This window comes from Populus alba, chromosome 13 (assembly GCF_005239225.2).
Source record: "Populus alba chromosome 13, ASM523922v2, whole genome shotgun sequence".
NCBI lineage: Eukaryota > Viridiplantae > Streptophyta > Magnoliopsida > Malpighiales > Salicaceae > Populus > Populus alba.
Window position 1 is genome coordinate 6375079 of NC_133296.1, and position 27400 is coordinate 6402478.

General features: G+C 31.8%; 2 protein-coding genes across 3 annotated transcripts; both read left to right on the forward strand.

Annotated features, from left to right (window-relative positions):
- The first annotated feature begins 1331 nt into the window (after positions 1-1331).
- Positions 1332-8791, forward strand: LOC118042886 (MLO-like protein 1). The gene is made up of 13 exons (XM_035050624.2): positions 1332-1642; positions 2018-2277; positions 3433-3549; positions 3666-3726; positions 4027-4121; positions 4928-5002; positions 5111-5199; positions 5325-5374; positions 6187-6227; positions 7554-7763; positions 7855-7922; positions 8017-8077; positions 8162-8791. The coding sequence occupies exons 1-13, from the start codon at positions 1462-1464 to the stop codon at positions 8540-8542; spliced, it is 1689 nt and encodes a 562-aa protein (XP_034906515.1). The 5' UTR covers positions 1332-1461; the 3' UTR covers positions 8543-8791.
- A 4661-nt stretch (positions 8792-13452) lies between these two features.
- LOC118042892 (UTP--glucose-1-phosphate uridylyltransferase) lies at positions 13453-21646 on the forward strand. Of its 2 annotated transcripts, none has more exons than XM_035050631.2 (21): positions 13453-14031; positions 14304-14605; positions 15984-16090; positions 16220-16310; positions 16525-16585; positions 16664-16741; positions 16819-16869; positions 16973-17025; positions 17906-17981; positions 18439-18511; positions 18689-18735; positions 18810-18875; positions 19588-19620; positions 19846-19883; positions 19971-20046; positions 20125-20181; positions 20278-20361; positions 20460-20558; positions 20635-20739; positions 21158-21229; positions 21382-21646. In XM_035050631.2, the coding sequence occupies exons 1-21, from the start codon at positions 13672-13674 to the stop codon at positions 21406-21408; spliced, it is 1956 nt and encodes a 651-aa protein (XP_034906522.1). In that variant the 5' UTR covers positions 13453-13671; the 3' UTR covers positions 21409-21646. The 2 variants fall into 2 exon arrangements, with proteins under 2 accessions (XP_034906522.1, XP_034906523.1); XM_035050632.2 differs by having other exon boundaries at positions 18439-18499.
- Positions 21647-27400: the final 5754 nt, after the last annotated feature.

The window sequence follows — 27400 nt, forward strand, 5'->3', positions numbered from 1 at the left end:
AAATTGAATTTTATTTTATTTTTAATTTGTTTTAAATTAATAATTTTTTGTGCATTTAGATTATTTTGATACGTTGATGTCAAAATTAATTTTTTTAAAATAAAAAAAATATTATTTAAAACATATTTGAGTGAAAAACACTTTAAAAAACAATCGCAACCATACTTTTAGACATGCTTATATGATGTCCAGTACGAAAAAGCAAAAGTTGCACTTGTTTATTTTTGCATTTCAAAAGCGTTTTTGAAGAAATTTGAAACTTTTACTTTTTTATTTTCTTAAAATTAATATTTTTTATTTTCAAATTATTTTGATGTGCTGACGTTAATTTTTTTTAATATATTTTCAAAATAAAAAATATTTTAAAAAACAACCATAGCTATTCTCTCAAACATTCTAATCAAATGATTTTCTCTTTGTGATTGGCAAAAAAAACAAAAACCACCATAATATTAAACAGTCTCTTAGAAAGAGAGAAGCAACCCAAATTTTAAATATTTATATTCTTATTACAAATAAAATTAAATTACTTCGTTATCATAAATCAAGCATAGAGAAATTATCAATCCTCTTAAATAATTTTTTTGCTTTAACATTTAATAATAATATGTTCATTTTAGTACCAAAATTCAATATAATTTATTAATTTTTTTAAGAATAAGAATATTATTAGTTTGATAACAGTGTTTCATACTATTTCTAGATAAAAAAAATCAAGTCATTTAAATTATTTTATTGTATTTTTTTTAATACAGAAAATCCACTCTAAAACTATTTTATAAACATATTTATTTAAATTTATATTTATGTCTCTTTAATAAAATATATTTTTATCTTCAATATATTTATTTTTCTATTAAGAGATAATAACCAAAATCTAATAAAAATGCAATCTTTAAAATCATTTAGAAAAACTTAATTTCAATTAAGATATAATTTGATTTAAAAATACTTTCATATTAAAAAAAAAAAAAAGATTTATACGCACCAACACTTATGACACAGTAGAGATCCTTAAAATTTTTTTTCATTTAAAATTAATATTTATTTTATTTTATTTTATTTTTTAATATTTTAATATTAAAAATAATTTTTTAAAAAAATAAAAAATAACAATTTAATATATTTTTAAATAAAACATACTTAAGAAAAACAACAACCTCAAACTTCCCAACATGAAAATTACTTTGTTCTAAATATCTTTCTCTCCAAAAGTCACACAACACAGACCACATGAGTAATGACAACTGTCTCCATCTCCATCTCGATCTCATCAGTGACTTAAATACAGAGATATATAAAAGTATCTACTTCGAACTGGTAAGATTTTTATTACTTTGTTATTACACTATTTGAAACAGCTTCGTGCTCGTTATTTGTCTTTTAGCCTGCCTCCCCTGGTATTGAACAAAACTCCGATAGTGGTTATAGAGAGAGAGAGAGAGAGTGAGCGAGTGGGAGATGAGTGGTGGAAGTGAAGGAGAGACGCTTGAGTACACACCCACATGGGTGGTGGCGGCTTTGTGCACTGTCATAGTCGCCCTTTCTCTTGCTGTTGAAAGACTTCTTCATTATTGTGGGATTTTTCTCAGGAGGAAGAACCAGAAACCCCTCTATGAAGCCCTTCAAAAAGTTAAAGAAGGTCTCCTTTTCTCTATCCATGATTCACATTTAGCTTTCGTGTCTCTACCCCTATGCGTTGTTGCATCGTATTCGCTTAATTACATGGGAATGACCCTAAATTTTCGACCTTTTTTCCCAAGTCTGAGTACAATACTAGGATTTTCTGGGGAATTGGAAAGTGGGTCCTTTTCTGTTCTTTTTTCTTTTGATGATTAAAAGGATCTTGGTAAAATAATGGAAAAAAGACTCTTTGCATTTTACTGTCTGACAAACGAATCTGTCCATTTAATGTTGTCTTTCTGAGAGTTATGTGTTTATGTTTTGCATAGACAAACATCATTAACGGTTTACCTGTGTGTTTTGATTGAGTTTTTGTTTTTTTTGTTGTTGACAGAGTTGATGCTTTTGGGTTTCATATCTCTATTGCTGACAGTTTCCCAGAACATCATAGCTAAAACATGTGTGCCAGAGAATGTGGTTAACGACTTGCTTCCCTGTCGCCTTAGTGAAAAGCAAAAAGAAAAAGGACATGAGTCCTATTCTACGACTACAACTACACATTTTCAAAGCTTCTTTCCTGGTACCATTTCTGGCACTTTTAGGCGTCTTCTGGATGAAGCACCAGAAGCCAATCATGGTTATTGTGCCAGAAAGGTAACATTTATTTTATTTCCTCAACTATTATTGTTGTTGTTGTTCTCTGTAAACGTTAACTGGAAGAGAGGTTTGAAGAGTAGAGAAGTTCTATTATTCTTAGAGATACATATGATGTATGCCATGTATGGTATTTAAATACAAGCTCTCCATTACTTCCTCCTATACATAAGCTATTCAAAAATCAAAAACATTATCACAATCGTATCAAAATATCAGTTACAACGTTTTCTGTTTTGACTGGATACTCTTGTTCCCTTGGCTGCCACTGTGTCAATAGAATCAGATTTAGTTTTATCTCCAATTTATTGATACACACTTGGGATTAATTTAGAACAGCAAGAGTTCTTCAATATCATTGTTTATTGAAAGGGAATTCTATGTTAGCGAGATTCATTATATTTGCAGTATGTTTGATGGTAGGGGAAAAAAAAGGAATATGATCAACCATTTACTGCTATATTCTTGAACTAATCTGCGTAGCTATAACCATGTGAATTTCAATTTTATATAGCATCGATTTTCATAAATTTTATAAAAAGAATTGGATTATAATCATTGTTTTTGTCCGTTCATTCTATTTATCATCATTCTTAAATGCTAGTGGTAAGAAAAAAATGCCAATATTAACTGCTCTTGAGCTATACACCTGATTAAAGATGACATGAGTTTTTAGTGATGTCTATTTCATTTCTTAAAAAATCAATTTTCAATAAGGTGTATTCCACGTTAAGATAATGATGGTAGAATTTGTTTATTTTTTCCATGCTTCCTGATTGACTTTCTTTCTTGTTTCAATTATATGTGTATAGTATGGTCTTATTGAACTCCTTATTCTGTAAACTTGTATAACAACTGGGACATACAAGGTAGATGCTGATAGTGCTGTGATATCACCCAGTACATATAGGTATAAATGCTGGCCAAATTAACAAAGTTCTAAGGTAAAAGGTGAAGCAAGAATGTAATGAGGGAAAAGAAGAACAGTTTTATAATTTCTTCTTTCAGATTGTGTTGTGGCACAGTGATATGGTCTGATCCTATGCATTTGATTTGCAATTCATGTTTTCTTGACACTCTAGGTTTCTGCATCTGTGCTGATAAATCACAATGATTTCCCCCTCATCATTTTTCTCTTTTATTCCCTTTCTTCAGGGCAAGGTACCGCTGTTATCTTTGGAAGCCATACACCATCTACATATCTTCATCTTTGTCCTGGCCATTGTCCATGTAACTTTCTGTGTTCTCACCATTCTTTTTGGAGGTGCAAGGGTGAGAGAACCTAATACTTTTTCTTCAGTTTTTGTTTAAATTTTAAGGCGGTCAGGGTACTTAATTTTTCTTTCTCAATGTTTATGATTCATTTGTGATCAATTGCCATGATCTAGATTCGTCAATGGAAACACTGGGAGAATGAAATTGCAAAAGATCGCTATGATACAGAGCAAGGTAAAGATATGTGGCAAATGTTTTTGCACCTTTGTCTTTGATTTGCGTTATAATTAGCTGCTGCATCTATCATTAATTTTTCTGGATACCTTGAAAACATTGTTGCTCACAAACTTTTAGTTCTGTCACTGGAATTAGAGCTCGGGCTGATCAAACAATGCCTTATTCCAGATTAACTTCGTGTGGATGAGGGGAAAAAACTGGCTGACACAATCAGTTTCCCTTGCCCAATTTCTTGGAAAACCATTTTAGCAGTTAGTTTTCCTCATTGCTTCTAATATGAGAGCTTTGATCTTGCAGTTTTGAAAAAAAAGTTCACCCATGTCGAACAACATACTTTTATCAAGGAGCATTTTTTGGGAATTGGTAAAAATTCAGCTCTGCTAGTATGGCTGGTAAGCCCCCCACCCCCCTGTATTTTATCCTGCTTTCTTCAGCAATGAGTGTCTTTCAATGGGACCTGTGGACATTTAAGAGGCATCACATCATATGGTTTAAGAACCTCTTTGCCTTGGCTTGGAGTTTGGAGTGGATTGACATGTTTAATAATATTCAGAAAGTTATGCCAAACTGGGTTCTAATTATGGAAAGCATTTCAAAACAAGATATATATTCTCTATGGGGTAAGTCATCTGGGTAATAATTCTACCCTTACTTTATAGAGGTAGCCCAAATCCAAATCGGTATACTCATAAGGAAATCCCATAATAAACATAGACAATCCTACTCCAGATGAGAATATTCTCTAAAAAAGGAAATTCAAAAAATGAGTTGGAACTTGAAATGAATCCTAAAACAGATTTGGACTCAGGGTAGTCTAATTTGTGCGGGTTGGGGAGTTGGCTTCTTTAAGCCATCAAATAAAGTTGCCTGGTCAGACAATTCATTTTGCAGGTCATTTGGCTACATGATTCTGGTGCAATCATCATCTGCAGATCTTATCATTTTCATATCCTCCCAAAGAAAAATGTAGCTCTTCCCTACTTTGACATTTAACCAAAAATCTAATCATCATTCTTCTTTTCATTATCTTGATATCAAAAACAAAATAAAGCACGTTCCTCATGAGGAAATAATTTTAATGTTAACTACTAAAAATGATTTGAGGAGAACAACTATCAGTATCTTTTTAGCAACTCAAGGAACCATGTCCTGATCTCGATTTTTTTTTGTTTCATCTCATTTTTGTTTGTCTCTTCAGCATTCCTTTTTCAAGCAATTCTATACGTGTGTGACCAAGTCAGATTACATAACTTTACGGCTAGGATTTATCATGGTAAAGTATTTCATGCAAGGTCAGATTTGTCTTACAATCATTAGCTTGTATCTTCATATGTTGCATTTAATTACTTGTTTCTCTGTGTATTTGTTGGTTATTCTGCAGACACATACCAAAGGAAACCCAAAGTTTAATTTTCACAGATACATGGTGCGTTCCCTCGAAGATGACTTTAAGACAGTTGTTGGTATAAGGCAAGTGATGTCCAAGAATACCTTTTTAAGGCTAGCCATTCATGTTGATTGTTTTGCTTGTTCTTAGTCTAATTACATTTCTTATATTTATTTGCTCATTTATTCACTCAATTCCATGGCTGCAGTTGGTATCTTTGGGTTTTTGTGGTCATCTTCTTATTGCTGAATATCAGTGGTATGCTCTTCCTCCATTGATTAATTTGTAGACCATATTACTTGATATTTGTGCCAGTTGTCAAGTGTTGTTGCATCTCTCCTGTTTTAATTTTAAACTTGCGTTCTCACTACAGAAAATCAATCTAGGTTCTTCCAAGCAAAATTTAATCATACCTTTTTGGTGTTCATGTTTTGTTTTTTTCTTTTGAATTGTTAAACTACCAGCCAACATATTCTGTACTCATTTGTTAAATTTCTTCGATCGATCCTCATTATTATTTCCCTGAGAATATACTATAAGTCTGTTCCACAATTTCTTATTCTGGATCACTGATTTATATGAACCTACTACCCATTGGATTGAATTAATAGTCATATACTTTGTTTTTTGAAATTGGACTATGGCGATTTGTCCCCTTTTTTTGTTCTCCTGCTTGATGTGGATCATCTATCGCTATTTCTCCTGGCAATAGCTTGTAAGGTGGTGGTAGTCATCAATATATAAAATATTTAACTTAGAAGGTTGGTTCAACAAGGCAAGTTTATAAATGTACTATGTAGTCATGATGTCTCTTTTACCCTGTAAGGGTCAAAGAAGTTAATTTATTGAAGACAAGGCTTCTAAATTCCCAAAGTTACTGTTTTTGGAGGAATACCAGAGTTTTGTAGCATGAATTCTGCAATTCTAGACTGCATTCCTAAGGCCATATATAGATTTCCTAACACAAAGGAAAAATTGAAATCTGATAACTGTTGCATATGGTTTTTGCTGTCTCTGCTCATTTTGGGATATATCTGTTAGATGTGATTTTTCTCTTTTTTCTCATGCAGGTTGGCACACATATTTCTGGATAGCATTCATTCCTTTAATTGTGAGTAGACTTGTACTCTTTAATTATATTTCTACCAATTTACATGTGCCTTCTTTCTTTGTCCTCTCCTAAGAATTTTTGTGGTGTTTTAATGTACTTTATTGTTTCAGCTACCTCAAAAAAGATCACACTAATTCATGAAACTCTTAAATCAGAAAATGTTGTGATGTTCTGGAGGGAGATTGATTAGAGGAAAAATGCAGAAACATGCTTAGAAAATATTCTCTCTCTTCTTGCAGTGAACATGCAATGCCCTAGTTCTTCCAAACTTTCTTACATACAAAGTCATGAACATGCTTGAGTCTATATACAAGAATTATAATTCCTGAATCCAAGTCATTAATGTTATAGTTTTTGTTTTAGAGAGTTACATTGACAATAGTTTTTGAAACATGACCTGCTTCTGCCTACCCCAATTTTCTAAAAGGTTGACATTATTTGGACGAGTGTCCAGTTTGTTGAGTTCCAATTGGAGTGTGGTTTTTTGTTAATGCTTCCTGCCTATGTCTTCTACCATAAATTCAGTCACTCACATGAAACAGCAGCATTTTTCTAGTTTGATCATCATTGGTTTCCATCTTGAATGCAATCCTTAAGAGATGTGGTATTGTTACAAAAGAAGATAAACTAACTTAGATGTCTTGTGATTACTTCTAAACTACAAGTTATTGCTTTAATGGAACATGGAGGACATAGTATTGTGGTTGAATCAGGGACAGCATCTTTTTTTACTATCAGATTTTTTTTGTGACAAGTTGTTACCTTTCTTATTGACAATTAACTAAGACTCGTTTGGATCTTTAGATAGCACAGTGGTTGATGCATGGAGTTTCCTCAAAGTGGAAACCGTTGATCATACCCTTTAACATTTAGAGATGTAGATGAATCCACAAACAATTTTAGATCTCCATGAGCACCAAACCCCTGGCTACTCCTTGGTGTCAGATTAATATTGTGAGTTAACCCAAATGAAACTTCAAATGACTATCATCCACATAGAAATAGTCATCATAGTGATATGGTTAATTTTTAATATAATGTATATGAACTATTTCTTGCATTTATGCACCCTTGCACTTCTGTATTTTCTTGTAATCAGTTTTTCATATGAATGTATAGCATGTTTATGCAAACTTGGCTTGCAATGAGAAACATTTTGGATTCATAGGAGACTTGAACTCAAGTCTTGTAAGTTGATCACCTGTTGATTGAGCTAGCTCATTGGCTTTCTATAAGAAACTGCAATTACCTTGGTGTGGGTTTTTTTCCACTTTCCTACGTCTTGTTACTCCTATTCCAAGATTCATGTAATCAATTGTTTTTCAGCTTCTTCTCGCTGTTGGCACTAAGCTGGAGCATGTAATTACCCAGTTGGCATACGAGGTTGCTGAGAAACATGTAGCAATAGAAGGGGAACTAGTAGTTAAACCATCAGATAATCACTTTTGGTTCCACAGGCCTGGCTTTGTCCACTTATTGATCCATTTCATCCTCTTCCAAAATGCTTTTGAAATTGCATTTTTCTTTTGGATCTGGGTAAGCTGATCTTTTGTGGTGTGTTTTCATCATGGATTCATTGAGATGGACTTGATAATATCAATAACAATATGTTACTATCCATCCACAGGTTCAATATGGCTTTGATTCCTGCATAATGGGACAAATCAAATATATTGTTCCACGGCTAATTATAGGGTAGAAACTGCTGACCTTTTCTCCTCTGAAATCCTGTACTACTTTGGTTGAATAACTCTCCCTGCTAATCAATAAACACCATTGTTCAATTCAGGGTATTTATTCAGGTACTCTGTAGCTACAGCACTCTTCCCCTTTATGCCCTTGTCTCGCAGGTGGGTAACGATGTGTTTAAATGTAACTGTGCCATTGCTTGTGAAACTTTTCAGCTTGACTTTTTTTTTTTTTTCCCTGAAAAGATGGGAAGTACTTTCAAGAAATCAATATTCGAGGAGCATGTGCAAGTAGGCCTTGTTGGTTGGGCTCAAAAGGTGAAGAAAAAGAGAGGGCAAAAAGGTTCAACGGAAGGATCTAGCGAAGCAAGTTCCCATGCTTCTGCTGGGGGGCTTCAGCTGGAGAGGCTGAAACGGTTAAAAGAAGCCAATGAAGGTTCCACTCAATCCAGTTCTCATGAAGGTTCTACTTTGGGAAATAATGCTTCTGCTCCTCCTTTTCAGCTGGAGAGACTGAAAGGGTTAAAAGAAGCCAATGAAGGCTCCGCTCAATCCAGTTCTCATGAAGGTTCTACTTTGGGAAATAATGCTTCTGCTCCTCCTTTTCCTCGGGAGGCTGAGCCTTGAGTTGCTTCTGGTAGGAACTGTATAGCTCACAACTAGGATGGCTGCAGTTGTATTATGGGCAAGCCTTCCAGCATCATAAATATTTTTGTTTATTTTCTTTCCAATACTTAGTAGCAATTATGTACGAAGGCATATTGATACTGAATTGCATGTCATCGTGAGCATCTTATAGCTTTGTATTCAGCTATTCAGCTAGCATGTCTGTATTTTCAAATGAGTGTTATGTAAGATCCATTACCATATAAACAACTATTTATTTTTCAGTTTCCTTTTTGCATTCCCATGAATCTGATTCGAGTGCATCATGTATCTTTACAATTTCATGTGGAACTTTGATTTGCTTGGTAGGTCAATTGCAGGGTTACAGTACCACATAACAAAGTCCAGTTCCAGCTGCAGATGAAATGGTCTCAGTTTTTTGGCTTCAAATCGGTAATAGCTTGTCTTCTCCGATGGAACATGGGCAAATATCAGTTTAGATGGCATTATTGCAGACGTTCTTTCACCATTTGTACTTTTGTATACTACAGACTCATGAAACTTGGTGCCTCAACCTTCCAACTCTTTAAATAACGAGATAAGAAAACGGTCAGAATTTTCCTCTTCCAGAACTTCTCTGCTGAACAAATCTTTCCATTCCAAAACATTTACGGTACCTCTTCAATTATTAGGACTAGGGTTGTTCATTAAATTATCAAACAGGGGTTTGGTTTGCTTTTGTTCCTTAAAAGACATCATGGTTTAATTTATGATCTAAATTGTATTACATCACATGTTTGATTTAAATTTACAGTTTCACGTGTTCTTAAGTACGTACTAGAAATTCAACGACAAGTGGAGAGACAGATTCAAAGGAACGATGAGCAGTTTCTGGGGCAAAATCTCCTGCAAAAGAAAAGCCTTTGCCTTTGCTTTTTATATCCAACTGCATGTCAACTTTCACCTGGTTTCAAAAGAAAATTTTTTTTATCCTATTTCAATTATGTGTTTCAGCCAAATTTCCAACAAACAGGTTTAAAACGTTTAAAAATGCGGCTGTATCTGTGAATTTAAAAAAATTATTTTTTTTATATTTTTAATTATTTTAATACACTGGTCTCAAAAATAATTTTTAAAAAATAAAAAATATATAATTTTTATATATTTTCGGTACGAAAAATAATTTAAAAAAATCATAGTTATATTTCCAAATATACTCTTAATTTGTGCTCGAAAAAAAACAACAAATTTCCTATATCTTAATTTGTACATTACAATCTTTAATTTCCTTCAAATTTCCTATTTCAATTAGCTTTTCCCCTCTCTCAGTTGACAATGCAGAAAGAAAGAGAGAAATTAACAGAGAAGAGAGAATGCATGGGAACCGTGACAAGAGGGGAAAAAAAAATTCATCAGCCATAACTCATCAACAATCAAGAGATATTATGAATGAATCGCACCGTTGGATTTGAGATGACGAAAGATAAGATCCCACGGTAACCATTTTTTGCTAAGAAAAAAGTCTCCACCAGTCGAAGTTACTGGTTACTATTCATACATAACAGTAAATTTTACAATTTCTAATTTAGTCCCTAAAATATATAATTGTTTTAAATTGGGTATTGAACTTTGATTTATCATTTGATTTGATTAATTTTCAATCAAAATTGGTCCCTAAATTTCCAAATTTGACAATTATATTTTATTTTCACTGTAGAAAAATATCTATATTAATTTATTGTGATGATCTAATATTAGTTAAATGGTACTAGTTTGTGTGAAATTGCAAGCAACAATGCATTATTTTTGCTAATATATATATATATAACTCTTATCAAGTCATCACAAATCAAATTCAAGGAAAGGATAGAAGATTGTTTTATTATTTTATAAGAATATTTCAAATAAAGATTCAATCATGTATTTTAATTCAAATTTTATACACATTTGCTTGCTTAATTTTCAAGTGCTCAAATTTGTGTCCACATGAGGTTTGGTAAATTTGGTTCTAAAAATCTTTTTTTGCATAAAAATACCTAATAATATTCTACAAACTTCAATAATCCTATTTTCAACTCGAAGTATCTTTAAACCGGTCTTAAAACTCAAAATAAACTCGAGTCAAAATTTTTTTTTGGATTTATATATACTCTTTCAAACATGATTAAAGGCCTAAACCACTTTCATCAAATTCTCATCTTCAATATAAACCAATCAAAACCAAAATTAGCTTTTTGTAGTAAGGATGGGGCTAGCCAAAATATTTATCTATCCCCTTCTTTTCTAACAATTTTTTCTTTTCTATTTAAAGTTTTAAGGACTAAAACACAAGATAAATAAAGTTTTTATGACAAAAATGTACGAAACTAAAATTATAAAAACTAAGGATGGAAAAACACTTCAAGGACCATATTGTAGGTTTTGGAACTTAATTGAAATTGCAATGTGTAGATGTACAATAACGTGAAAAAGAAAAGCCTTCATGTAGGAAAAGTCTTCCCATTTTAGCTTTAGTTTTAACTAGACATGGGCTTGTCCTATGTCGTGTGGTGGTAATATTATTTTTTTAATACAAAAATGATGTGTATGTGGTGCAAGCGTGATTTAAAATGAGAAGAATCCAAGACTCAAATAGATTATATTGGGTTAAATAAGTTTTTTTTTTTTATTTTAATTAGATAATAAAAAAATTAAAAATAATAGTAAATAAACCAAAAAAAAATTTTAAAAAATCACAATAACTTAAGAAAAAAATATTTTTAAAAAGAGAAAAAAATATAGTTCATTTTCCAGCCAATTAAAAATGAAAGAATAAAATTAGGTAAAAAAAAAACAAAAAAAGTAGTTCGAATCAACCCGAGTTAGCATAACAAACATATAACCTGGATAATAAAAGGCGAGTAAAGTCAGGTTAACTCGTAGTCCAAGTCATAATATCAGGATAACCCAAAAGAAAATAAATTTAAAAAAACCATAAAACTCATTAAAAAAAAATAAGGTTGAATAATGAAAAAAAAAAAAAAACTAAGTTAAAAACAAAACAATATCATTCTGCATTAACTTTTTAAACTTGTAATCTTAGATCTTTAGACTGGAAGCACCATGCATGAAAAAACCGCGAAGCTAATCTCAAACCAATTAAATATTGAAGGACAAAATTAGAAAAAAAATTCAATTATACAAAGGGATTCAAAATAAAAAAAAATAGAAATTAAAAAAATAAGGATCAAAATTGTAATAAAAAAATAAATTAAAAGAAAAATTACTTTAACAAAAGGACAAAAATATCAAAAGAATGAAAACTAAATTGGAAAGAAAATAATATATCATAAATTTGGATTGAAGAATGAAATTGAAAACAAATAGAAATTGTATAAAATGCTAAAAAATTAAAAATCAAAAGAATAAGAACTAAATTGGAGAAAACAATATATCATAAATAAGGATTGAATGATGAAATTGAAAATAAATAAAAATTTTACAAAAAACATAAAAAAAATAGAAATAAAAAAAATAATAACCGAAATTGAACTATCAATAACTAAGAAAACAATAATGAAATTTTGAATTCTTAGCGTGATTTTTTAGGGAAAAGAGAAAAAAAACCCCACAATGGAATCGTTTGGGAACGCGGTTGAAACCGCGTTCCCATAAAATTCAAAAAAATTTTTTTGTTAAAATTTAATACGGTTTATATGTTTTGGATAGTTTTGATGTGCCGATATCAAAAATAATTTTTTAAAAAATAAAAAAACATTATTGACATGCATTTTGGCACGAAAAGTTATTTGAAAAGCAACCGCTACCACACTGCCAAACATACTCAATGACTATTTGTTGTACCCCCACCACTACGTAGCCACCCCATTTGGAGAAAGATATCACAATGATTTCAATGGCATGATAAAATCATATTTTTGGCTACTAAGAAACAGCATATGCTATGCAAAAAGTCATAGGCACTTTCCACACGCTAGAGCGTGCAATGCACGTGCTAATCACATTTTCATTTTATTATGAGATTGTTATAATTTTATAAAAACAAATCAAAACAAATTATAAAATCTAAATTCTCAATCAACCTAATGTTAAAAGATGAAGTTGGAAATGTGTTCTTGAAAAAAGAAAAAAAAACCCGAGTTAACCTGAATTAACCTATCAAACTTGTAAACTAGGTCAAAAGACTAAGATAAACATATAAAAAGTAAATAAAAAAAAATTATGAAATTTATTTTTTAATTAATTCAATATTAAAAGATGAAATTTAAAAAAACTTAATTAAAAATAGGACAAAAAAAAGGAAAGACTCTCATCAACTCAAATTCACTCGCCAAACTTGTAACCTAGATAATGAAACTATGATAATTTTATAGAAAATAATTGAAAATAAATTGTGAAGTTTAATTATTAATCAAGTTAATGTTAAATGATGAAATTAAAAAAAGAATAAAAAACCTAAGTCAGCCTCGATCAACCTGTCAAAGTCATGGTCTGAGTTATGAAATCAGGATAATCTCGTAGAAAATAAATAAAAATAAATTTAAAAATTTAATGTTGAAGAATAAAAATAAAAAATACTAAAATAAAAAAATAAAGCACTATTTTGATATAGTATTTTGTGTGGAGGTCGGAGGTGTTTAGAATTATGGTTTAAGGTGCTTTTCATTTGAAAGCAAATTTTTTTCAATTTTTATTTATTTTGATATCAACACATCAAAACTATTACAAAACATTAAAAAAAATATTAATTTAATATCTTTTTCAAGCAAAAAAAAATCTTAAAAAACACTTAAAAGCAAAAAATTTTTTGCACAAAACACCTTTTCATTTAGTTTTTGTTAATTAATTAAAAATAATAATGCCCTAATTAGTATAATGGATAAAATGGAACTCATGGTGTTTTAAATAAAAATAAAAGGGGCCAATTTTAAAAAATACCAAGTCCATCAGCTAAACTTGGACCCAAACATCCCTCTTCCTTCTCAAAATTTCCCCAAGCAAAACAAAAACCCAACAACAAAACCCTACAGTCTCACCATCGCCACTGGACTCCATTGCTGAACCCCCCCTTCTAAATGAGACACACCTCTCCCGTTTAAACACCGCCACCGCCACAACCATCACAGGAGGCTACTGATTTTTTTTTTTAAATGACGCTCCATTCAATAATAATCCAAAAGCTACTAACCACAAACGCCCATATAGGGCGGCGAGTGGCAGCCCACCACTTGAAAATTTACACTTATGGAATGCGTAATCAAATCTCCATTATCGACTCCGATAAAACTCTCATCTGTCTCCGGAATGCTGCCAGTTTCATTTCTCATTTGGCGCGTGATAAGAACGCAAGGTTCATGTTTGTGAATACGAATCTTCTGTTTGATGAGATAGTGGAGCAAATGACAAAGAAGATGGGGATTTATAGCCCAAGAGATAACATTATGTGGAGAATGGGTGGTTTCTTGACTAATAGTCATAGTCCTAAGAAGTTTAGATCAAGAAATAAAAAGGTTTGCCCTTTCTTTACAATAGGTCCCTTTTTCTTTAATTGAATTGTGAATACGAGTGTTCTTTTTTCTTTTGTTTTTTGTTAATTGAATCCAAGTTTTGGGTTAATGGGGTTTTTATTTTGTAACGATTTTGAGGGTTAAGCTGCTTTTTTCTTTGTTCAAAATTCAAGTTTTGGGTTAATATTATTTAACGGTCCCTTCTATTCTTTTTTGCTTTTAAAGCTTTTTTTTAATTGTTTGATGATTGTATTTCTTTTATTTGTGCTGTTAAGGTTTGTTTTGGGCCAATACAACCGCCAGATTGTGTAGTGGTGTTGGATACGGAGAGGAAGAGCTCGGTGATTTTGGAGGCTGATAGATTGCAGGTTCCCATTGTGGCTTTGGTTGATTCAAATATGCCATGGGAGATTTATAAGAAGATTGCGTATCCAGTGCCTGCTAATGATTCTGTTCAGTTTGTGTACTTGTTTTGCAATATAATTACCAAGACATTTTTGCTTGAGAAAAAGAAATTGAAAGCACTAAAAGGACATATTCGTAAAGAAGAGCGAGATCTTTCCACCAAAGAATCGAGGTACTATAGAATTTACTTAATTTGTTAACCTCTGTTTAGGGTAGTGCCTTATAAGGTGTGTTGTGTAAATAATGTTCATTGCAAGAGAATAATAGAAATCACTAATGCTGCGTTTTGAAAAAGATAGGAAGATCCTTGGTTCAGTTAATTATATTGTTGGGATCAATTATGGATGATGAATGATGTACATGTACTGATTGATATGTAGAGAAAAACTTGGACTGGTGATGCTATTTAGCCTAAAGCAGGAAAATGGGTATAAAATCTATACTTGAGTGATTTTTTGCTGTGGCAATAGAAGCTCTATGATGTGAAGGATTATCTTTTTTATTGGTTTGATTAATACCACTGTTTTTAGTGTCATATGATTGTGTTTCTCATAAGTTAATTTCTATCCTGATGTAGAAAATAGCTATAAACTCAGATGAGAATTCAAGTTTCAGCAGATATCTATTGTGGATGTTGTACTGCAGAGAATTCTTTAGGTTCTCATATATCTGTTAAGCGGGACACTGGTCATTTAAGATTCAGTTGCACTATGGCGTGCTTCTGTTGCCTTCTTTTATTTCTAGATAGAAGGCTATTCTCTAATTATGCTCCACTGAAATGGGTCCTGGAAGGAAAAAGTTAGTGCAGTCCTACCCTTCAGCATCTAGTTGCTGTTAAGATTCGAACACACCCTTTAGATCCCATGTCCAAGACTCTACATTGTTACCAAAGAAGGGCTTCTTCTAGATGTAGGATGTTACATTTGTCATTCTAGTTTAGCTTTTATTGTCGGTTTTGGGATGTGCAATATAGATTCTTATGATATAGTTCCTACTGTTTTGATTCATGTATAAAGTACTTGCTTTTTTGCCTTATAAGATAAAATTGATATCATCTTTGGATGAGAGTAAGTTGTGGTATTTGTTTATGGAAGATATAATGCTGGTATCATGTTTGCTAATGTGTTTTTAATTTTAGTTTTTGTTTCCATATGGTTGTGTGTGCTGTATGGAGTTAATATATCATGTTTTTCAAGTTGTTGAGGTTATTAGTCCGAAATTTGATTATCTAGAAATGTTTGTTTGTTATTGAAATTGGTCAAAATGGCTATTCATTAGAGACTTGGACTAAGAGCATACAAAGCTTTATGCCGTAGTTATCTGAAGTGCAGAAAGCAAATTAGTGCAAGGTTTTTTAATCTTATGCAGAGTTAGGGTATAATGTGTTCAATATACTTTTGGGTTCTTCTTGAATCGATATTTGGGTCCTGGCATCTAGAATTTAATATTTATAGAACTATGTGATTGGCTTTTCACTTGAGGTTTTGTTATGACCTACTTATGTGTGGTTTGGTACTTTGGTTGATATGACATTAAATTGTGTTTTGAAGCAAGGAAATCCAAGAAAGTGTGCAAAGCAAGAACATGAGCAATATCAGCTCTCGAAATGGTGAAGTGCTTGTTGTTCCTTATCAGAACTTAGCACCTGCTTCTAATGGTAATGGTTTTCTACTTGACATGGTGACTTGTTTAAATCAAGAAGTTAAAATATATTTTAGTTTGTTGTGTCCCTTTGTTCCTTTTCCCTCTTTGTTTGTATAAAAATAATTTCCTGGGTTGAATGCAGATATTGCAGAAATTAAGAACCTTTTGGACAAGATTGTCGTGGTGAAGTTCAATGACTCTTTGGGAACAGCTCTAGGGTTTAATGGCCCCAAGTAAGCATGAATCCTAAACCTAGATATTTCATACTACATTATCCTCTGTGCATCATATAATTTGATCTTTTGAAGGGTACATGATGAATGGGTTGAGTTTCAATAGTTGGAGTAATTTAGTCCTATCCCTAAACAGACAAAGGCTTGTAGAGACATGTTTGCTTTGTACTTTATCACCTGTTAAATTTATATGGCTGTACTCATTTTTTTGCAGGTCTTTAATTGGAATTCGTGATGGTTTGACATCTCTTGACTTGATTGTTAATCAAATTCAGGCAAGATTTCTTTCTTTTGTATATAGGTTTTATTTTGTTATCTTTGCTCTGACATATCCCACTGCTAAATATCTGCAGTCTCTCAATTTGACATACGGATGCCATATCCCTTTGGTGCTTATGAACACTATCAGAACTCATGATGATTCCCTGAAGGTGATTTGTCCTTAGCATCTCCTCTTGGAACTGTGCTCATATTCTATCAGAATCTACTCATTAAAGTTTTCATGCAGGCTTTGGAGAAATATTCCACATCAAATGTTGATATTCTTCCTCTTAGTCAGGTGTGCAATTGTACCCATGTTTGTTTGTTTAACTATACATGCCAATAGAATTTGTTTAAGGCAAAATTTATAGCTCACCTATACCATGATTGCATTTATGCAGGGCCAAAATACTCAAAAGAAATCTTCCAGTGGACAGAGCAGCACAGATGAATTGTAGACTCTCTCTACCTTTTGTTCTTTTAACATATTGAAGTTCTAAGTGCCCTGTATAAACTCTAAAAACCCTTGAAGTTTTTCCAAATTGTTCCTTAATGCTCAAAGAAAGTCAAGTATCAAGTGTTGCAGCATTAGAACTATTCTTAAAAATGCTAGCTGTTTTTAATAGCCCACAATGCTTTACTACTAGAGATAATCCATCTTGAGAAAGCCAGTATGATAGTTGGCTTTTTTAATCTAGTAGATTTCAACTTCTACTAATAGCTGGCTTGAGCACTCCTGTACCTCTATTATATCACTTTCATAACTTCAGCTCCTAAACATTTCTTCCTTTCCTTCTCATTCCCTGGTTTGTGGCTGTCTCATAGTTTCATATTGGTTTCTAAGGTCTGTTGTCTTGTCAAAGTGCTTTTAACGTTTGCTAGAATCACATTTAAATGACTAATTTTACTAACTATGACACTTTCCTCTCCTAAAAATTCTTGGCTGTACCTCAACTTTGACCTGATTATTTTTTTTTCCTAAAATATTGACATTTCTAGTTTAGTGTGCAGTGTTTATCAAATCAATCCATTTACCATTCTATATCTGCTGAACTGGGACATTCTTTTTGCTGATCTTGGGTTCAAACTCAATAATGTTTCTCTTATAAATTTTGTTATATTTGACCCAAAGGTATTGTTTCTTCCATCAAAAACTTTTGGAAGTGCTTTGGTGAAAAATACACTACCTCAGAGAACTTTCGCTACAATATTACCTTTTCAGCTTCTAATATGTTAATTCTGTCATGAATTTCATTTGGCCATTGGGCAAAACTTTCTTGATGATTGTTCTCTCTCTATCTCTGATTTTTCCTTTTCTTTGGGTTTATATGAAGGTATCCATCTGATCATGCTGCAGCCTTCCTTTCCCTAATGAAAAGCAGCGGAACACTGGATGTGTTGTTATCACAGGTACACAATTCTTAAGTATGTTACACTAGTTGCTCATGTGCTTTGCTTTATTTCATGTTTAACTCTTGCAATTTCTGTTGTCAATTTTAACTGTGATCTTTTTATTTCTTGTCCATTAAGTTTTTTGGGTGTATGTTCATTAAAGGCTATTGATGCATTTTGTGTTAACTCATATAAGATAGCATTATTGATGCATGAGATTGCAAACACGTTGTAAATGCAACATTAACAGGTGACAAATATTAATTTTAAAATGTTCATGGGCTGCATTAACCAAAAAAACAAGGACAGGTCTCAAATAGGAATTTGAGGCTGAGTACATGTGTTGCCATTGCTGTTGTCCCTATTTCTTTATTACATGATATATAAAAGGAATGTAATTCATTTATCTGAAAACGGCAATAAGAGTGCATGCTAGCAGGGAACAAATAACTGCTGCTCTGAACTTATTTTCCAGGGAAAGGAGTACGTACATGTGGTGAGCTCCGATAATGTAGCTGCTGCTGTTGTTGATCCAAGTACCCTCTTCAGTTTGTTTATTTATCTCTTTTAAAGTCTTGCTTTTAACTCTCTGTCCTTGTAGTTTTGATTATTTAATTTCTTCAAGTCTTATTTTAGCTCTTTAACTGTATGCCTTTTTGTCATTTCTTTTTCTATACTTAAGAATCATTCATTCTTACATTTGTGCTCCTTGAGTGTTGATTCAGGAATCATGAGTCATTTGAGCCAAAACAATATTGAATACTGTATGGAGGTACTCAAACAATGAATTTTGTTAGCACTGCTGCTTTGGCTCAAAATCTGTGTTTAATTCTTAATGATTTTCAGGTGACACCAACCACTTCATATCTTTCAAAAAGTAAAATGGTCAATCAGCAGCAAGGAATGTTTGAGGTGTCACCTTCACTTCCACTTCTTTTATAATGCTTCATTCTTTATTTAGACACTTTTGAATTGTGGTGTGTTTGGATAATTAATAATAAGAATTTTGATGAATGAAGATGCTAAAAGATTCAACACATTTTCTTCTCTTTTTTTTCCTTAAAAAAATAAAGTACTAAAATTTTAGTAATTGGTCTTTATTTTGTCAAAAGCTATAATATTTTGAAGATTTGAATGATCAGCATTCATATCTGGTCAGAAAAACTGTATGAAATATAAATTGTGCTACTGTTCAAGGAATAAATTGGTATGCAGGCTGCAAATACAAGATGCATCTAAATTATGTTTATCTTGAATACATGTCCTGCTAAGCTTGCACATCTAAATTATATTTGGCTGCAATTTTCCTCGTCCTGATTCAAATTCTTATTGACGAATAACATATTCTATTAACTTAAGCAAAGGGCTTGAATGTCAGCAGTTTTGACACAATAGCTTTCTACCTCATTTAATTCTAGAGGATGCATTTATAATGTGCCATTGTTGAAGATCACATTTTGGTTAGTCCTAAAATGGTACATGAATTACAGACTCGTCTAACATATTAAGTATTCATTGAGTGATCAGGCTGTTTGGTGGCCTTGAGGTTCTGTTAAATTAATCGGTAGTACCTTGTGTGTTTGGTGGTAGCTAACAATTTCTATTCAATATATGTGCCATGCAGCTTACAGAAATAGCGCGAACACTTCCTAAAGATGTGAGTTCTGATTTTCGTTTTCCTTTCTGCCTTTGCTTTTTTGAGACTTGTATTTGGTAGAGGAGTGGATCCCATTGTTTTCTTCACTTCATTTTATGTTAAAATCACATTGGGATGCCTAAAGTTTGTAAGATAATTATGATTAGCTTTGTTTTATGGCACAATGCTATATTCATTTATTGAACAGTTTTTTTTTTTACTTCAATATCATGATCATTCATGAAGTCAGCGGAGAAGTTCAAATTTATCGACACAAGAAGTTTGTGAGTTGCCTTTATACTCCTATCAACTCCCCTGATAAAGCAGGCAATGATGCTTCATCCTGTAAATTATTTTTTTGTTTTGTGCAGGTGGGTGAATTTGAAAGCAATCAGGAGGCTTGTAGATACCAATGCCCTGAAGATAGAGAACCTGTCTATTTCAAAGGTGTACCTTTATTTTACACACCAAGGGCTTATACTTATTAGATAAAAACCAAGAATTATTGAAATGATTTATTTTTAGGAAATGGAAGGTGATCAAATGGTTTTGCAAGAAACAGCAGCTGGTTCGACAATACAGGTATTCATATATATTTTTGTGTTGAATTTTTTGTTAACTTCTTGTGCTCAATAACTAATGACTGCTGACATCTTATGATTTTTTTTATTGAGCCAGTTATTTGATAAAGCCATTGGCATTGATGTCCCTCAATCTCGGGTTGTGCAACTAAATGCAACATCAGACTTGCTTCTTCTTCAGGTTTTGGACATGACCATCTTGGCTATGATATCATTTTCCCACTGAATAAAAATACTAACGATTTGAGACTTATAATTTTTATGTATGTATTTCTGCAGTCAGATCTGTACTCCACCTCTGAAGGCATTTTAGTTCGGAACACAGCTCAAGCTAACCCTGCAAATCCATGTATTGAGTTGGGACCTGAATTTGAAAAGGTGACTATAATTGTTGCTAGGTTATTGCTTTATTTGCATGTTACCAGCACTTAATGTTCTTGTGTTCTTATCTCAGGTCAGCGATTTCCAACGCCGTTTCAAATCCATTCCTAGCATAGTTGGATTGGATAGCTTGAAGGTAGCTGGTGATGTGTGGTTTGGAGCTGGCGTGATTCTTAAGGTATTTTCAACTTCCAATCCTTCTATCGAATTTATGTAATATGTAGTTATGTCTTGCTGCCTGGTTTTCTAAAGTTTTGAAGCTGCATGTGCGAGGGTGGATTTTGTATTTTTGTTTAAAGTGGACATAAAACTCTCATTTCATGTGCGCTGATTCATCCTGAAGTGTAGTGGAGAGCTGACATATTTGTGTGTGTGTGCGCGCATATATATATGGATACGAATTTTTATTTACGCATTTATCAATTGCATTGTATTGTCGTATATGTTTACAGTTGTTGTCCATGAATATTTACAAGACTAATTTTGAATGGTAGTACATATCAAAGTTGCAAACCTTTCTTCATTACCTACAATTTGTTTTGAATGATGGACGGTTCATCTTTGGCTAAATGTTGTGCTTGTTTTTGTTATTGTAGGGGAGAGTAAGCATCGTTGCAAAACCAGGGGTGAAACTGGAAATTCCTGATGGTGCAGTCCTTGAGAACAAGGTATATGATCTAAACTCCTGAAAGAACTTTTCTTAACGTAGAAATAAAAACAGAGTGAGAACTGTGAAGAAGGCATTAGTGATTTTGGTGAGGGGTTGGTTGGTTCATCTTCCTATTCTTTCTTTAACCTCTTCTTTTATGTGGTTGTCCAGGATATCAATGACCCGTCAGACATTTGAGATGGATTCTATATACTTCGTAATTTTGATCAGAGGGCCAAAATTCGTAATGGGTGATTACTTGTATTCTCTGTTTGGTAGAAGAAAAAAACGTCAAAATGTGTAATAACAGGGCATTTTTGTTTTTGATTTTTGCACTTTTAACATATAAAAAGAAGAGCAGCAAACTAAAGGGAAGCTCTCTATTTATGCTCCAGTGCACTGGCATTTCGCAATTAATAAAATGGTTGTTGCAATCTTGCTTTTGCAAATTCAAAGCAGGAGCCCTATCGACTATCCTTCTGGAGTGAGGATGCACATGTTATCACTATCATTCTCTCCGACCATCAGGTATATTGGGTCCTTGTGGATGATGGCAGCACAATAAACATTCTCTTTGAAAGTTTTTGACCTAATGAAAATTGATAAGATAATGAAAAATTTATGTTTAGATGTTGCAAATGGTTTTTTTTTTTATATTTGATTGAAGGTGAAATTAAAAAGAAAGATCAATTTAACAAAAGGCTAAAAAAACAAAATTAAAGGAATGAGGACCAAATTGAAAATATAATATATGACAAATTGAGATTGAATGATGAAATTTAAAACCAATAAAACTACTACAAAAAGGTTAAGAATAAAAATTAGAAATAAAAAAATTAAGGATTGAAATTGAAATACTAACAACAAAAAGGACCAAGCTGTACTTTTTGATGGAGAAGAGAGACAAAAAAGAAAGCTCCATTGACAATGAACTACCCAAAACCACCATTGACATACATTGCATCAAAAGGAAGAGAACATGATGTAACTTCTAATGACATGATAAAAATATAATTTTGGCCACTAAAAGGCACCCCCCACACACCGCCTTTAAGTGCTTGGGTGCCTTCCACGTGTCTGTGTTTTGTCACACGTGCTAACCTTTTTTTTTATTTAAGTAATATTTAAATGTATGTGAAATACTAAATTGCTCTTTATAAAACTGGTAATAACAAAAAAACCATTGCAAAAGTAACAAAAAACCCATGAACGCGCACTATTTTTTTTTATTTCAAGGGTAAAGTTGTCATTTTACTATGTTTCAAGGGTAATTAAGCCATTTTAGCTTGCTTAAAAAATTATGAAAAAACACATACCCCCAATCAATCCTTTAATGACTAATGAGTCTTGAAAAAAGACCTAAATACTTCCAAAACCAAGACATTAGATTTTTTTGGGACGGGAAAGGATGCCATTACACTACTTCAATGAGCCATGCAAATGGGTTACTTCAATGAGCCATGCAAATGGGTTTCTGTTTATAATGTTTTTCAATATCTAAATTAGTTTTTGTTGATAGGCAGTACCTTAACTAACAAACACTTCAAATTTTTATTGTTATTAAAATAGACTTAACCTTTAATGCTATTTTTGAAAAATCATTCATGAGATCAATGTGCCATTAGCATTAAAGAACTACTAACCTTGAAATTTCCCATGAAAGGTGGCATGACAATTGTTTTCATGATAATTGTTAGAATCAACCAATTAGCCTTTCGTAAATATGCCTTCTTCAGTCTAAGGGGAAGAAAGGCATGATAGTCAATGATTAGGGGACCAAATAGTATAAAAAAGACGAAGATGGACAAAATTGTTCAATGAATTGCGTAGTTTGACTTTAAAAGTGGACAACCTAGACTTCAAACAAAGATCCAGTCAATGTTAGCATCTAGATAAAAGGAATAACTTATGGTCCTCGAAATCCAAAATCCTAATTTTGTCTTTAGTTTGATGGATATGCTAGGAATTAAGTCGGATATGGCATGTCAACGGTTGAATGTCAATCCCTCATTCCTTCTCATCCATCAAAAGAAGAGAAATTTTAAAAGAGGGATAAATAGAAAGTATTTTTTTGGAGAAGTCGACAAGCTCTTAAAAATAGGTTTTATAAGGGAAGTCATGTATCATAATTGGTTGGCTAATGTAGTGATTATTAAAAAGTATCATATGAGGTGGAAAGTGAGCGTATACTTCATTAAACTTAACAAGGTCTGCTCGCAAGAGAACTTTTATCTCTCTAATATTGACAAGCTAATCAACTTTATCATGGTTTTTAGTTTTTGAATATAAATATTAAAGTTTATATTGAGTTTATACTATACTTATATTCTTACACCATTAGTATAATATTTTCACCTTGGAAAAAATAAACTTAATGATTAATACTTAAAAGTGCATATTTATCAAGGTTTTATATCATCATTTTGCACTTAAAGTATCAATAACTCCTTAACTAAAGCATGTTTTATAATAACAAGTCTAATACTATAAAATGCCCTAATATATGGTAAATGTTCATCTTAAATGCAGGCTTATCACATAAATCAAAGGATTGATTGATGAATTCAACTACTGAAATTTGTGAAGATAAATAGAGGGTGAAACTTAGAAAAGAGATGTTGGTGCAGTCTAAACTGGAACACTGTTCGGTGATTGGGTCATATATCGAGTTCTAGATGTCCAAATGACCTCAAATTTTTACACAAATTTAGTAAGACATAGGCCTACAACTTTCATGTTTTCATCAAGATCTAAGAAGGCCGTTTTCAAGTCCAAATTATAGCAACAATGGAGAAGTCCGAATCTGTCCTGCAACCCAAACACTGTTCAGTGTTTGGCCCATATCTGAAGTTCTAGAAGTCCAAATCACCTTCATTTTTTTTTTCTCTGGAAAGCTGAGTCAATTTCCTAAAACTTTCATGCTTTCAAGTGAACCCAGTTCTGATGCTAGCATTTTCGTTTTATTCAGACAAGAAGATAATGATTTTCACAAAGTCAAAAGTTGGCCACCCACTCAACAATTAGTCATCAAATCAATAATTCCGAATTTTGACCTATAAAAGGAGGCATTTGCCATGTATTTAGGAGCTTGGTTGTTCAGATCAAGTTCATGCTCTTTATTTCTCTCTTTATATTTTTTTTTGTAATTCTTAAGTTTTCTTTCATTAATATCTTGTTTATGCTTTTCATTTCCTTTCCTTTCCTTAGTTAACTTGTATCTTATTTATGTTCTTGTTTTGTTTATTTATGTTTCTCTTCTTCATTATGTTTAGCTAAGTTTATTATGTCAAGGTGAAAAGGTAACACTAATGGTGTAAGAATAAGTATGGTGTAAACTCAACATGGACCTTAATGTTTAATATTATGTTTAATACCTTGCTTGTTAAATGGTTAATCTAGATTTGTGTTATATAACACTTGGTACAACAAATGCTTGACACTCTCATAACCCAACCGTATGGTATTACCTACACCTGGGCAATAAAAGGAACTTGATTTGTTGTTAACATCATGAATTCCTGACAATATTTAAAAGTTTGGTGTTATGTAAATAAGATAATTAATATGATCATGTTAATAATTTATAATGAGCTATTAATGACAAATCATCCGATTAGAACCTCCTTCATGTGTGGTTTCCAATTGAATAATAATAGTTTATACTATACTTGTTTGAAATACCATTAGTGGATCCTCTAACCTTGACATTTGTTTTTATCATTATTTAATCCTTATATTAATCTTCCATCTCAAAGTTCTCATTAATTTCTTCATCTTCTTCTTCTTTTATTACTACTACTACTACTACTACTACTACTACTACTACTACTACTACTACTATTATTATTATTATTTACATTATGTTTATAGTATAAAATATATCTCTTTGATCTTTTCATAAACTCAGTATATAGGCTGGAAACCTGTGACCCAATCTTTTAGATCATTTTCAGGTATAACAACGTTATGTACTGAGTATTACTACTACTACTACTACTACTATTACTATTATTGTTATTATTGTTGTTGTCGTTGTCTTGTTATTTATAATTTATACAATTAACCTCTCTGTGGTTCGACCTCGGTCTTGCTGAGTTATTTATTACTTCGACACTCCTGCACTTGGGAGGAGATATCAATCTTTTGGTCGTGTCACTTAACTAAACATAATGAAGAAGAAAAACATAAATAACAAAGATAAGAATATAGTTATGATGTAAATTAACTAAGTATAGTAAATGAAATGATAATCATAAACAAAAGATTAATGATAATGTAACATGAAATAGAACTTGAACATTATAAAAATACAAAGAAAGAAAGCAAAAGTAAGATCTTGATATGAAAACCAAGATACATAAATGTATGACAAATGCTTATAGGCTAAAATTTAGAACTATTGATTTGGTGGTTAACTAATTAATTAGGTGGCTAGCTAATTAATTAGGTGGTTGGACAACATCATTTATAATATTATAATTGAAATATATGGTCTTCATGAAAGTTGTGAGTATTGGTCTAAGTTTTCCAACAAAAAATGAATGAGTTCATTTAGACTTCTAGAACTTGAGATATGTACTGAACATCAAACAATATTTGAGCTACAAAATAGATTCAAACTTTTATTTTGTTGCTAATATATGTCAACAACAAATCAAATTTCTTTCATAACACAGGTGTCAGTTATCTATACATTAAGCTATGAAAGAATCAAGTATTTGTTGTGCCAAAGGTTGTACACCATGAATCTAGACCCGCCACTTAACAAGCAGGGTATTAAGAATAAGATAACAATTATAAACCATGTTAATATCAAACTTTCTTAAACATAAACATTAAAGTCTATGTTGAGTTTATATTATACTTATTCTTACACCCTTAGTATAACATTTTCACCTTAGAAAAACTAAACATAATGAAGAATAAAAACATAAATAACTAAGATAAGAACATAGCTATAATGTAAATTAACTAAGTATAGTAAATGAAATGATAATCATAAATAAGAGATTAATGAGAATATAATATGAAATAGAACTTGAACATTACAAAAATACAAACAAAGAAAGCAAAAGCAAAATTTTGATCCGAAAACTAAGATGCTTAAATGTATGGTAAATACATTATTTTATAGGCTAAAATTTAGAACTATTGATTTAGTGGCTAGCTAATTAATTAGGTGATTGGACAAAATGTCATTTCTAACATCAAAATTGGAATAGATGGCCTTTATAAAAGTTGTGAGTATTGGTCTCATCGTTCCAAAAAAAAAAAAATGAATGGGTTCATTTGGATATCTAGAACTCAAGATACAGGTTTAACACTTAATAGTGTCTGGGGCCTCTGGGCTATAAAATAGGTTCAGATTTTTTTTTGTTGCAAGATTTGAACTTTAAAACGACAGTATTGAATCTTAAACTCTCATCAATATTTTAGGTCTATGTCATAATTTTCCATCAAGATAAACCACACCTAAAGCTTTTCGACTCCAGTTATAACCCAAATATTGAATAATGTTCTAGTTTGAATTGAATCAACCCAACTAGAATTTCTTCTTTATGCATAACCCTCCTTTTGTCTCCTTAATTTCAATAGTTAAACACATTAATCAATCTTGTAAATTTTAAGATATGTCTATTTTGCAAACCTGCATTTATAACAAGCATTTACCATAATTTAAAGATATCTTATATTATCAGACTTGTTATTACAAAACATGTTTAAGTTAGAGAATTTAATGAGATTTTAAGTGTAATACGATGATATAAAACCTTAATAAAAATGCATTTATAAGTATTTATCATAAAATTATCCTTTGGATATGCCTTATTTAAGTTGGTGAAGTCCACGCACATCCTCTACTTTTCCGTGCTTTTTTTTCACAATGACAATATTAGTTAGTCAATTCAGATCCATGACTTCACAGATGAACCCAACAATCAACAATTTATCCATTTTTATAGCTATTGCCTATTATCTTCCCCATTAAAGTTCATCTTCTTTTGGAAGACAGGAGGGTAGGTTGGATCAACTTGAAGCCTATTAGTAACTATGTTTAGGTTGATTCCTAATATACCCGAGGTGTTAAAATCAAACTCTATCTTATATGAGGAAATCGATTAGTAATTACTATTGATGTGGCTCTAAGGTAAAGCCTATCTTGGTGATTTCCTTCTTTTCTTATTCTAGG

What these genes read in the sequence shown, in the direction of transcription:
- LOC118042886 (XM_035050624.2), top strand. Translation starts at nt 1,462, where the DNA reads ATGAGTGGTGGAAGTGAAGGAGAGACGCTTGAGTACACACCCACATGG. An exon ending in AAGACAGTTGTTGGTATAAG is followed by an intron (nt 5,200 to 5,324) that starts GCAAGTGATGTC and finishes CCATGGCTGCAG; the next exon opens with TTGGTATCTTTGGGTTTTTG. An exon ending in CATTTTTCTTTTGGATCTGG is followed by an intron (nt 7,764 to 7,854) that starts GTAAGCTGATCT and finishes ATCCATCCACAG; the next exon opens with GTTCAATATGGCTTTGATTC.
- LOC118042892 (XM_035050631.2), top strand. Translation starts at nt 13,672, where the DNA reads ATGACGCTCCATTCAATAATAATCCAAAAGCTACTAACCACAAACGCC. An exon ending in CAGACTTGCTTCTTCTTCAG is followed by an intron (nt 20,362 to 20,459) that starts GTTTTGGACATG and finishes GTATTTCTGCAG; the next exon opens with TCAGATCTGTACTCCACCTC. An exon ending in GTGCAGTCCTTGAGAACAAG is followed by an intron (nt 21,230 to 21,381) that starts GTATATGATCTA and finishes GTGGTTGTCCAG; the next exon opens with GATATCAATGACCCGTCAGA.